Source organism: Geotrypetes seraphini, chromosome 8 (genome assembly GCF_902459505.1).
Source record: "Geotrypetes seraphini chromosome 8, aGeoSer1.1, whole genome shotgun sequence".
Lineage (NCBI taxonomy): Eukaryota > Metazoa > Chordata > Amphibia > Gymnophiona > Dermophiidae > Geotrypetes > Geotrypetes seraphini.
Window position 1 is genome coordinate 156,919,993 of NC_047091.1, and position 12,800 is coordinate 156,932,792.

Sequence of the window (12,800 nt, forward strand, 5' to 3'; positions counted from 1 at the left end):
CTGCACGCTTAACAGCTGGGTTACAGAACCAACCCAAGCATCCTTTGCATAGGGAAACAGACTACTAATATCCACACTAGACTTCAGACAGGGACCTGGTCAAACACGGCTTCCTAGCATGAACCATACAGTTAGAATTCGTGGTGGTTTATTCTTTGAAAAATGCACCAATAACACCCTTCCCCCCTGAACTATGTCGCTTCATTACATAGAAGATCTTACCATCACTGAGGAATTACTGAAACAGCTGGTCTTAAAAGTGGTAGTCATTGAATGGCCTCCACAGGCGTCAAACGTTTCTTGGAGGTCTGGGCAGCCTATATACAAGCACTATCCCCTAGAACTCAAAGCCAAATCTTAAATGTCTTAGGGGGATTGCTTAGGCATTTATAGCTAGAACTAGTCTTTAAGCCCATTACATTAACGGGTGCTAGAATAGATGAATGTGTCTGTCTTTCTCTCTCTGGCTGCATTCTGTCTGTCTTTTTCCTCGGCTGTCCACCATCATCCCTTGCCTGCTCCCCCTGTCCAGCAGTAGCTCTTCTCTCTTCCTTTTACCTCCCCCTGCCCAGCAGCACTCCTTACTTTCTCCCCCTGTCCCTCTTCCCTGCTCCCCCTGTCCAGCAGCACTCCTTACTTGCTCCCCCTGTCTCTCTTCCCTGCTCCCCCTGTCCAGCAGCACTCCTTACTTGCTCCCCCTGTCCTTCTTCCCTGCCCCCCTGTCCAGCAGCACTCCTTACTTGCTCCCCCTGTCCAGCAGCACTCCTTACTTGCTCCCCCTGTCCCTCTTCCCTGCGCCTCCTGTCCAGCAGCACTCCTTACTTGCTCCCCCTATCCAGCATGCAGCTCCTCTTCTTTAAAGCAGCTTACTGAGGATTGCGGCCGGCTATAGCGAACCTCGCAGGCCACAATCCTCCAACGCGATCCTGTGTGTCAGAGGGAACATGCTATTGAAGTGCAGAGCCGGCCTGCGAGGTTCACTACTGCCGGTGATGGTGAGTGAGGGCGGGAGGGGGGAGTTGCTGGCGTGTTCCCTGCCTCCGTCTTCGAAAATCGAATTCGGCATGGAAGCACACCTCACAGAGGCAGGAAACACAAAACCCTAAGTGCGCATGGGCACTTAGGGTTTTATTATAGAGGATACTGACAGCTGATTTGGGCTCTGGAACATTAAGGGATGGGGTAGGGTTGTTCTTCTCAAAGGGGGGCTGTAAGAACACAGGCCCTTTCTGTTTATATAATAATTTTCACCACCTGGATTGGGATGGCTGGAGGTGGAGGGGGAATTTTATGACTATAGAGATTTTAAGGTGGGGGGGGTCTGTGTATTGTGTAGGGGATTTTTCGTGTAATGCAGTTGGAAGGGGTTAAAACCAGATTGATTTGTCAACTGGCTGCTTGTATTGATAATGTTTAATAGCCAATTACTGGAAGAATACTGTAGCACCAACTCATGCAGGAGGCTTAAGCGTCTGTTGTCCTTGGGGAGGATGGAGCTGGTGGCGGCTAAACGTCGCTTTATTTATGCCTCCCGTACATCTACTTGGTACTTTGTTGATCTGACGGGAGTAAGGTAGGGGGGGGGGGAATTGGTGATTTTCTTTCATTTAAATAAGATCAAATTTAAATAAATAAAAGTAGTAGGCACGCATAGCAGGGGCGTAAGCCAGACACCTAATTTTAGGTGGGCCTCTCTCTCCTCTGGGCGCTCCAACTGAATATCTTTAAGAGAGCCAACATACGCTGCTTGCACAGACCCCAAAGCCTTCCTTCTGACAAACAGTGGCCAGTGCAAGTAGCACATATTGGTCACGGTGCTCACTTGCCCATCAAGGATCGGCTTTCTAAAAGATACTTAGCAGGAGAGATTTTGGGATCCCCACCAGCTATATGCTGCTACAGGTGGGTCTGAGCAGTGGCCAAGTAAGAGGGGGGGAGGCAAACCACCCTGCGTGCAGTCTTCGTGGGGGGGGGGCACTGCCTCCTCTCTGCCCCCATGTACCTCTTTAAATGTTTACCCACGCAAGCAGCTTCTTCCACTTGCTGCTCACGCCGGCCTCAGCTGCCTTCTGACATCACTTCCTGGTTGCGGAACCAGGACGTTGATGTCAGAAGTGAGCTGAGGTTGGCTCAAGCAGTAACCCCTCCCCTCTCCCCTCACACCCCACCACCACCTTTTTCCTGTCCCCCTCATGCCTCAATCACCATTTTTTCACATTAGTGATTTCTATTCCGCCAATATCTTGCGGTTCAAGGCGGATAGCATAAAAGTTTTCAGAGATTACACTCCTTCCCTCCCTACATCCACACTGGCTTCAACGCAGCACGAGGAGGAGCTTACTACTCCCCTGCAGTTCTGAGCCTGACTGTTCCTTTAAGCCACGCAGCAGGGACTGCTGGGGACCAAGGCAGCTCCTTCCTCATGCTGGGCTGAAGCCAGTGAGAGCGTGCAGGGAGTGAGGGAGGCAGCTGGAAAGCATACCGCACAGCATTCTGCAAGGAACAGGTGGAATTCTGTATAAGTTCTGTGCTGCGCAGTAGTGCAAAATTTCCCTGGGAGTTTAACTGTTATCATCCTGACGAAGCTAAGTGGTGGGGAGCATTATTTTATTTAATATAATCTATCTACTGCCACTCAAAGTGGCGTTCAACAAGGATAAGCAGGCCATAAAGAACAGACAATTACAGCAGTAAAAATATTCAAATACACATAATGGTATTGTAAGTCACATACTAGGTTAACACAACACACATTAAAACATCTTAATAGACAGCAGAGGGTGTAAGTGGAGGGGGGGCATAGACAGATAGATAGAAACTAGTAATGCCTAACTTAAGGAAAAACTGCACATGGAGTCAGAAAAGGTGTGTGAAAGTGATCCTAGCTACAGTAAGATTTAATTAAATGGCCGGGGGGGAGGGAGAGATTGCCAGTTGCAACTGTACATGAAATCTGCAAGAGCGAGCGGAACAGCTGTGGCCGAAAGACTAAACTTGCCAAGTAGGCAGTGACCAATGCAAAGACCTGCAGCTTCCCCTGCTGGCTATCCTTGAAAACAGCACCGAAGGCTCCTAAAGTCATTGGCATCAGCAAATCAGCTCTAACTTTGCACAAAATTAAATGAAAGTAAATTGCTTTTCATTTAGGTCTATGAAATTCAGCTGGATGCATAATAATGAAAAGTCAAGGAATTTCTGGGGATAAACAGATGTTTATGGTCTAGAAAAATAAAACACCCTTTATATCTGGGTTGGGGAGGAAGGAATACCCATTCTTACTGCTGCAAGACTTAAACAGAAGGTTGTAAGTGACATGACCACATCACACCAGTTTTGCAAAAACTTCACTGGTTACCAATACAATAGAGGGTGAAATTTAAAACTGTCTGATCTTTAAGGCCCTCAAAGGCAATGGTCCAGGGTACTTAAAGAACAGGATCTCCCGCTACACACCTTGCAAAGTCATCAAGGAGCATCCCTAACCACACCCTCTCCAAAGGACATCGCATCACGTGATATCCACAAGTGAGCCATCTCCGGAGTAGCCCCCACACTCTGGAATACACTCTATGAAAGGCTTCACTTTAACGCAAGACTAGGGGTTACTAAATGTCCAGATTTTCCCCGGATGGCTTTTCAAAACCCGGCACTTCGTCCGGGTTTTGAAAAGCTTCCTGTCAAAATTGCGTCGAGAAGAGAAATCCACACGTGCGCAGATGTAACGCGGTGACGTCACGTCCACACATGTGCGGGTGCCGGCTGGGGGCAGGGCCATGGGGTTCGTATTTTCCTTCAGGAAAATCTGGTAACCCTACACAAGACACTCTCTACTTCAGGATGCAGGTGAAAGCTTGGCTCTTCAACCAGGCCTTTAATGGAAGAACTAATTAAACTTGGTAAGTCGCACACACAGAAGGAGTGGCACCGGCTGCACATACGGTACAGTCCTATAGCAGGACATGTTTATCCACTCCTATCCAAACACCATTCTGATCTCATATGCAACTTCTTTAAATTAGTCCCTTTATTTTCCTACTCCTGTTACTCCATCTTATCTATCTATATGCTCCAGGGGTCTGTATTGGGCCCACTGTTTTCCAACTTATTTATCAATGATCTAGAGAGGGGAATAACTAGTGAGATAATTAAATTTGCTGATGAGTCAAAAGTTGTTCAAAGTTGTTAAATCGCCACAGGATTGTGAATAATTGCAAGAGGACCTTGCGTGACTAGGAGACTGGGCATCATAATGGATGACGTTTAATGTGAGCAAGTGAAAAGTGATGCATGTGAGAAAGGAGAACCCAAACTATAGCTAAGTGATGCATGGTGCCACGTTAGATGTTACTGACCAAGAAAAGGATCTAGGTGTCATTGTTGAGGATACATTGAATCCTTCGGCTCAATGTGTGGCAGTGGCTAAGAAAGCAAATAGAATATTCAGAATCAGGAAAGGGATGGAAAACAAAGATGAAAATGTTATAATGCCCTTGCATCACTCTATCTTACGGATGCACCTTGAATATTGCGTGCAATTCTGGTCACCGTATTTTTTTTTTTTTTAAATGTAGCAGAATTAGAAAAGGAACAGGGAAGGGCAACGAAAATGATAAGGAATGGAATGACTTCCCTATAAGGAAAGGCTAAAGCGGCTAGGGCTCTTCAGCTTGCAGAAGAGAAGGCTCGAGGGTGATATGATAGAGGTCTATAAAATACTGGGTGGGGTGGAAAGGAGAGATATGAATGGCTTGTTTACTCTTCCCAAAAACACTAGGACTAGGAGGCATGTGATGAAGTAGATTCAAAACAAACCGGAGAAAATATTTCTTCACACAACATAAGAACATAAGCAGTGCCTCCACCGGGTCAGACCATAGGTCCATCCTGCCTGGCAGTCCGCTCCCGCGGCGGCCCAAACAGGTCACGACCTGTCTGAATCACCAGAAGGGGCTCCCTTGCCACCTTGGTTTCTCATTGAAGTCCTATCTTCCCATCGTAGTCCTAACCCTCCGGTCTTGCACATGCACGACCTGTTGGGTTTCTATACTTATTACCTGGTTAGCTTTCTATACCTGTGTTACATCCCAGCACCTCTCTCACAACCTGTAATTAAACTCTGGAATTCACTGCCAGAGGATGTGGTGAAATCAGTTACCTTAGCAGGGTTTAAAAAAGGTATGGATAATTTCCATAGGCCATTATTGAGATGGCTTGGGGAAATCCACTGCTTATTCCTAGGATAAACAGGATAAAATCTGTTTTACTACTATGTTTTGTGTTATCTTGGAAAGTAATAGTTTAAGTTACTAGATAAAACTATTAAAAACTACTGTCACATCAAAGCACAGGTCTCTGACTGAGGCACTCAAACGTTATGAAACCTCAACTCAACTGCCAGTTTTGGGCAGGCATAATTTTTTTTTTTTTGCCTACACTCTTCACTCCTACATTTCTTCCTCCCCTCCCCCACTGGCAATCTGGCATCTCTCAGCCTCTCAACCCCCCCCTCCCCTTCGGCATACCTTTTAAAAATGTCTATTCACTTCCGAAGGCCACCAGCAGTAAACATTGATCCACATGTTGTTCACGCTAGCCCCAGAACCTTCCTTCTGACCCAGTCCCATCTATGCAGAAAGAGGTGGTGTCAGAGGGAAGACGAACAGAATAAGAGTCACTATTCACTGTCGGTGACCGCCAGAAGTGAATATACGTTTTTCAAAAATATACCAATGGGGAAGGGGGACAGTTTGAGAGGAGAGATGCTGGGTCAACAACAGGCAGGAGGGAGAGGAAGAGATACCTGAAATCTTGAGCTTGCAGGGTTTGGGGATTTCCGCCAGTCACAGTACTCTCACCTCCATCCAACTTTTCTAAAGGCGACAATTCTCAGAAACACCTAATGCTGTGAACCACAATCTGGGGGTACAGAACTTGCCTCATGGTTCGAGCAGTGGGCCGAGAACCAGGGAAGCACAGTTCAAATCCAACACAGCTCCTCGTGGTCTTGGATAAGTAACTTAACTTTCCATTGTACCAGGTAGAAACTTAGGGGTCCTTTTTACTAAACAGTTAAATGGCTGATTTTCCAAAGGGTCTATTAAAGACCACATACCAATGTTTTACATCTATATATGTTATCAAACCAAAACCCACTCTTCAGAAGGTGGTAAGAGCCAGATTCTCAAAACGGCGCCGGGAACTGGCCGGTGCCTGAAAAAAAACAAAAACACAACACCGGTTGCACGACACCTCAAAGCACAGCGCTGTTTTGAGAACCACGGTTTGCTTCGAAGATGGGCACCACCGGAAAAGTAGGCCAGGGCTTTATAGGCCTACATTCCCAGCATCTATCTTCAACGTAGAATCATGCTTAGCAGCGCTGAACATCAACCTCCACCCTTAACCTTTGACATTCAGCGCCGGTAAGTATCTGCGTAGATGCAATTCAGGTGCCCCCTTTTTTTTTTTCTTACTTAGTTTTGAATTGGGGGTTTTTGGGGGGTTTTTAACAGCATGTTCAATTACCGCAAGATTAGTGGCCAATTAAAACACTTAACTTAGGCACCCTTCGGGCACCTGTCTACCAGGGCCTGCCAAACGGCGCCATTTTGGGAATCCAAGCCTTACTGACACCTATTTTGTAGGAAGCAAGGGCTCCTGCGCTAATCCTGCGCTAATCGGTTAGTATACCGAGTAGTGCAGGAATGTCCATTCTCTAACCCCCAACCCCCAAAACAAAAAAAATGTAAAAAATGGCAGTAAGCCATTTGAAGGCCACACATCATTCTTGTCCTAAAATCCTGCAACCAGGGGCCCTTCATTAAAAACAGCTGGTGCTATCTTCGTGCAAAGACTGGATTGAAAAACACTGTTTCTACAGCCCCCCAGTGGCATAGCAAGGGTGGGTGGCACCCCCTTGCCCTCTTCCCCACCCCCCTCTGCCATGCGCGTTCCTACCTGTTTAGCTTCCCTAGCGCAAGCAACAGCTCTAACTTTCTGCCCGCACCGGCTCTCCCTCTAACGTCAGAGGGGAGCACCAAGGCTGGCGCGAGCAGCAGGTTGGAGCTGCTGCTGGCACCGGCAAAGAGCTAGAGGTACTGTGTCGGGGAATTGAAGGCGAGTGCTTGGCAGGGGGAGGAGTGGGAAGGGACAGGGGGGTGGCGGAGAGGAGCCAGCACCCCCACCAAGATGACATCCAGGATGGTCTGCCCCCCCCCTCCTCACTATGCCGCCGCCCTGGCTCAAACTAGGGGAGGAAGGCTCAAGCTGGACACTGAACCCATCTTGAGCATGGCACTGTGCCAACATCAGCCTCACTTTTAAGTCAAGAAGCAAATCGAGACAAAAAAAAAATAAAGCATTTATTGAAGCAATTATGTTAAGAGAGAGACTTACTTTGCCTGATTAGTGGGAAGAATCACATTCATGTTTCCAAGCACCAGATTTAGGTACAACCTGAAAAAGACACATCATTCTTACCTTAGCTGACGCTACAAATCAGAATTCTCACAGCAAAAGCCGATACAAGTGACCAGTAGTGCAGAAGCAATGACACTTGTTTCTAGGTCTTTTAGGGAAGCAAATTGATTTGTGTGCATTTTGCAGTATTTTGTATAATTCTGAAATTATGTCTTTTCTCCAAGGATTTAAGGGGGAGGACTTAACGTGGGCTAGTGTTAACATTTGTTATTTTACTGCTAACTTGGGTTATTAATAACTAGTTCTCATTAGGTACGTTAGATAGATTGTGAGCCCACCAGAACAGATAGGGAAAATGCTTGAGTACCTGATTGTAAAACCGCTTAGAAAACCTTGATAGGCGGTATATAAAATCCTAATAAACTTAAAAATAAAAAACTTATTACATAAGATGGGACCTGTACTACTACTACAGTATAATCTCGTTATAACGGACTTGGAAAAACAGTCTTATATCCTGAGTCTGTTATATCCAGTTGCACTAAAAAAAAAACACAAAAAAAAACACAACTTTATTTAGGTCAACTTAAAACAACGTACAATCAATGAACAACAGTCACTGCACAAGCATATCAGCAACATCAAGAACAAAACTCAGCAAAATATTGGTATGGCACGAAATGATTGCAAAACCAGAACACTAAAAGATGTTCTAAAGCATTATGTCATATTGTACTGGAAAGAAAAATACTCTGTCATTTTCTTCTGGGCTGCATTTTGATACTATATCACCGGCAAGCCACGCCCCTTGTAGGCGGAGCCTGCATGTCCGTTATAGCCAAACAAAACTACAGCTAAAAGCGACTGTGGGGATCAAATTGATTGTCCGTTATATCTGAAAGTCCGCTATATGCAATGATTTTCTGTATGTTTATAATGGCGCATGGTCGGGACCAGTGGACCTCGTCCGCTATAGGCGAGGTTCCATTATAAGCGAGTCCGTTATAACGAGATTATGCTGTACTTATCACTTATATAGCAGTGAAAGGTGTACGCAGCACTGCACCTTTTGACATTTATAGACAGTCCCTGCTCAGAAGACCTTACAATCTAACTTGGACAGACAGACATGACATATAGGGTTGTGGATGCAGAACCCAAGGTGAGAGGAGTTAGGAGTTGAAAGCACTCTCAAAGAAATGGGCTTTTAACTGGGCCGTGAACACTGCAGGGATTCGGGCAGCTTGTTCCAAGCATATGGCGCAGCAAGGCAGAAGGGGTGGAGTCTGGAGTTGGCAGTTGAAGAGAAGGGCACAGATAGGAGGGACTTAATAGCACCATTTAGCAGTAAAGTAACATCTTAACAGTAGCCCATGTTAATAATTTCCCTCCTTAGTTTGAACAGTTTCAGTCTCTGGTAACTAGAGCTGAGATTGTGATGTCATAATGTCTCATTCCACTAGTGCCTAAGAGCCAGCTTCATCAGTGATGTCACAATGGCTTGATTGTCCTATTCTTGGCTCACTTTGAAATCACGGCTATATGTAGTAATTTATAGAAACATTTCTTTTTACTTTAACTAGGAGAAAAATATCAATGCAAGCTATCATTAATTAAGTCATGGTATTTTTCTGCTAACCCAGGTTATTAGTAAGAAGATCTCATTGCATAAAGTGGGGATCTGTGTCAATATAACCATGTCTTGTAAAAAAAAAAAAAAAAGAAAGAAAATATCTTGAATGGTAGACCACATTAATAACTCCCCCCTAAATTTCCTAAAACTACAAAAAGAGGCAAGTCACATGACCACATTCTACAAGGCTTCTGTTTCCCTCATTGCTTCCCATTCCATTTCTCGGGGCTGGAATAGCCAGTTAGCAGAGATTCATTCTGCTAGGCTGTCCTAACTATGTCTCAACTGGGCATCAGCCTGAATACTGGAGGGGAGAGTGTGGCGCAGTGGTTAAAGCTACAGCCTCAGCACCCTGGGGTTGTGGGTTCAAACCCACGCTGCTCCTTGTGACCCTGGGCAAGTCACTTAATCCCCCCACTGCCCCAGGTACATTAGATAGATTGTGAGTCCGCCAGGACAGATAGGGAAAATGATTGAGTACCTGAATAAATTCATGTAAACTGTTCTAAGCTCCCTTGGGAGAACGGTATAAAAAACGGAATAATTAAATATGCTTAGTTAACTTCTGGGTCAGTGCACATACCTGGATATTCAATGCCAGGAGCTGCATGTGCCACATCATTGAATAGCTGGAGTTAGTTCAGTCCATGGCTTGGAGAAGCTGCATCTTTCCAGGGGCTAAATTACCCCCTCACCCCCCCCCCCCGAACATTAATAGGATCTTAAACCTGTCTTATCCTTGAATTGAGGTAAGAAGTTGTGCAAGCAAAACCTTGTGCTAACACACCGAGGAACTTCTACCAATTTCTAAAAAAAATGGAGCACTTTCAGACAAATTTTGCACAATGGCTACAGAAGTCTTTGTTAGTGAATCTCTTCATAGAAAATACTGCACTGTGGTTAGCTGAAATTACATTCTTGGGCTATTTTAAAAGTATTAGAGTGGATTTTTACATTGCTTTTATCCTCCATCTCACATAAAGAGGTTAGCTACGATTACCATATCAAATATAAAAAGATATATTATTAGTATAAATTGTCTCACATCCGCTTAAGTAAAACCTCGGATCAGTGAGTCTCAAACCTTTTAGCTCTGGCACACTAAATGGAGCAAATGTTTTTCGCGGCACATTATAATTTAAATTATAAAATCGCAAAACCAACAAAAAATAAAAATTTGAGTTATTTAAAATTCTTTAAGCTATGTTTGGGTAATTTTAACAACTGTGAAATTAAAGTAGATAGAGACTTGCTAGTCAGTGCGATGAAGTGCTTTTTTTGTATGCAAATTAACTCAAAATGCAGCTTGATAGTCAACGAGCAAACACGCATTCCATAATCCACCATCTGCAGTCGTTCACTTTTTTTTTTTTTTTTAATGTAATTTCTGCCAGAGCTGAAAATCTAAGTTTGCAAAGATACGAAGATCCAAATGGTAACAAAGCTTTGAATGTATCGTTGCTCAAGTTAGAATAACTACTGCTTGAAAAATAAATCTAAAATTATTTGCCGTTAGTTTTCAAGGACCAATCGCGTCAAAGAATGATGCTTATCTGGGCGGTTGTATCCTTACACACACACAGACGCTCATAACATTGACAGGCTCTTGCATACGCAACGTACATGTCATCTATTCTAGTGTATACTTATGAAGGGAATTTTTAAAAAAATAGAGCAAAATTCTGGAATCTCCTGGAATCTCTTCGAGGCATACCACTGTGCCGTGGTGCACAGTTTGAGAGACACTGCCTTAGATCATAAAACAAACCAAAGTATCAGAAAAACGCATAAAAAGACATACCCATTTTTCTTTGGCAAATAAGCTTCCATGTCAAGGAAAACATGTTGCCTTTCTTTGATATGGGTGTTTATTTGCTGAATTAAATCGGCTTCTTCCACACCAGTTGTGTGCTTGCACCTGCAGAGGGACAAAAAAGCAATTTGCCATAAATATAGCTTCAAAATGGTTTCTGTGGTCCAAGTGGACTGTTTATAGCAAAAACACTCTAAGCTAAAATCCTGTGACCATACATTAGCAAATCCCTAGATAGACAACATTTTACAAAATACTAAGTAAGCATAAGAACATAAGAGCTGCCATACTAGGACAGAACGAAGAACCATCAAGCCCAGTATCCTGTTTCCAACAGTGGCCAACCCAGGTCACAAGTACCTGGAAGAAAGGGGTTATAGCTGAACTGCTTCAACTAATAGCCAATCTGTTGATCAAATCAGGAAAGATTCCGGAAGACTGGAAAGTGGCGAATGTTATGCCGATCTTCAAGAAAGGTTTGAAGGGAGATCCGGGAAACTACAGACCAGTGAGTCTGACTTCGGTACCGGGAAAGATGGTAGAGGCACTGATAAAGGACCGCATCATCGATCACCTTGACGGATACAAACTGATGAGGACCAGCCAGCACGGCTTCAGCAAAGGAAGATCTGGCTTAACAAACTTACTGTACTTCTTCGAAGGAGTAAATGGGCAGATAGACAAGGGTGACCCAGTTGGCATCATATATCTAGATTTTCCGAAGGCATTTGATCAAGGGCCCACATAAGAACATAAGAAGTTGCCTCCGCTGAGGCAGACCATAGGTCCATCCTGCTCAGCGGTCCGCTCCCGCGGCGGCCCATCAGGCCCATTGCCTGAGCAATGGTCTATACCTATCTGTATCCCCCAATCCCTTTTTCTTCTAGGAATCTATCCAAACCTTCTTTGAATCCATTTAGTGTTTTCTTGTCCACAACAGCCTTTGGAAGCGCGTTCCATGTATCTACCACCCTCTGAGTGAAAAAGTACTTCCTAGCGTTTGTTCTAAACCTGTCCCCTTTCAATTTCCCCCAATGCCCCCTTGTACTTGTGGTGCCCCTTAATTTGAAAAATCTGTCTGTCTACTTTTTCTATGCCCTTCAGGATCTTGAAGGTTTCTATCATGTCTCCTCTAAGTCTTCGCTTCTCCAGGGAGAAAAGTCCCAACTGCTTCAGTCTGTCGGTATATGGGAGATTTTCCATTCCCTTTATCAGTTTGGTTGCTCTTCTTTGTACTCCTTCAAGTACCGCCATGTCCTTCTTGAGGTACGGCGACCAGTACTGGACACAGTACTCCAGATGCGGCCGTACCATTGCACGATACAGCGGCATGATAACTTCCTTCGTCCTGGTCGTAATACCCCTCTTAATGATACCCAGCATTCTGTTTGCTTTCCTAGAGGCTGTGGCGCATTGCGCCGATGCCTTCAGTGTTGCGTCTACCATCACTCCCAGGTCTCTCTCCAGGTTACTAATCCCTAGTGGTGTTCCCCCCATTTTGTATGTGAACATCTGGTTCTTTTTCCCCACGTGCATGACCTTGCATTTTCCCATGTTGAAGCTCATCTGCCATTTTTCGGCCCACTTTTCCAGCTGAACGTCTACTTCGGAAAAATTGCGAGCCATAGAATCAAGGGTGATATACTCATGTGGATTAGAAACTAGTTGGCAGATAGGAAACAGAGAGTGGGGGTGAATGGACAATACTCGGATTGGAAAAGCGTCACGAGTGAAGTGCCGCAGGGTTTGGTGCCTGGGCCTGTGCTCTTCAACGTATTTATAAACGACCTAGAAATTGGCATGAGTGAGGTGATTAAATTTGCGGACAATACAAAATTGAGAGTAGTGAGGACACAGGATTGCGAAGACCTACATACACTCGAGGAATGGGCCGCAAAATGGCAAATGAGGTTCAACGTGGATAAGTGCAAGGTG

General features: G+C 44.7%; 1 protein-coding gene across 1 annotated transcript in view; it reads right to left on the reverse strand.

Annotated features, from left to right (window-relative positions):
* The window catches only part of TMEM120B (transmembrane protein 120B), a 77,683-nt gene that overhangs the window by 34,913 nt on the left and 29,970 nt on the right, over positions 1–12,800 (reverse strand). The window contains exons 3-4 of the mRNA XM_033957328.1: positions 10,854–10,970; positions 7,396–7,455 (exon numbers count right to left, since the gene is read on the reverse strand). Coding sequence (XP_033813219.1) covers positions 7,396–7,455; positions 10,854–10,970 — 177 coding nt within the window. The remainder of the gene's footprint in view (positions 1–7,395; positions 7,456–10,853; positions 10,971–12,800) is intronic.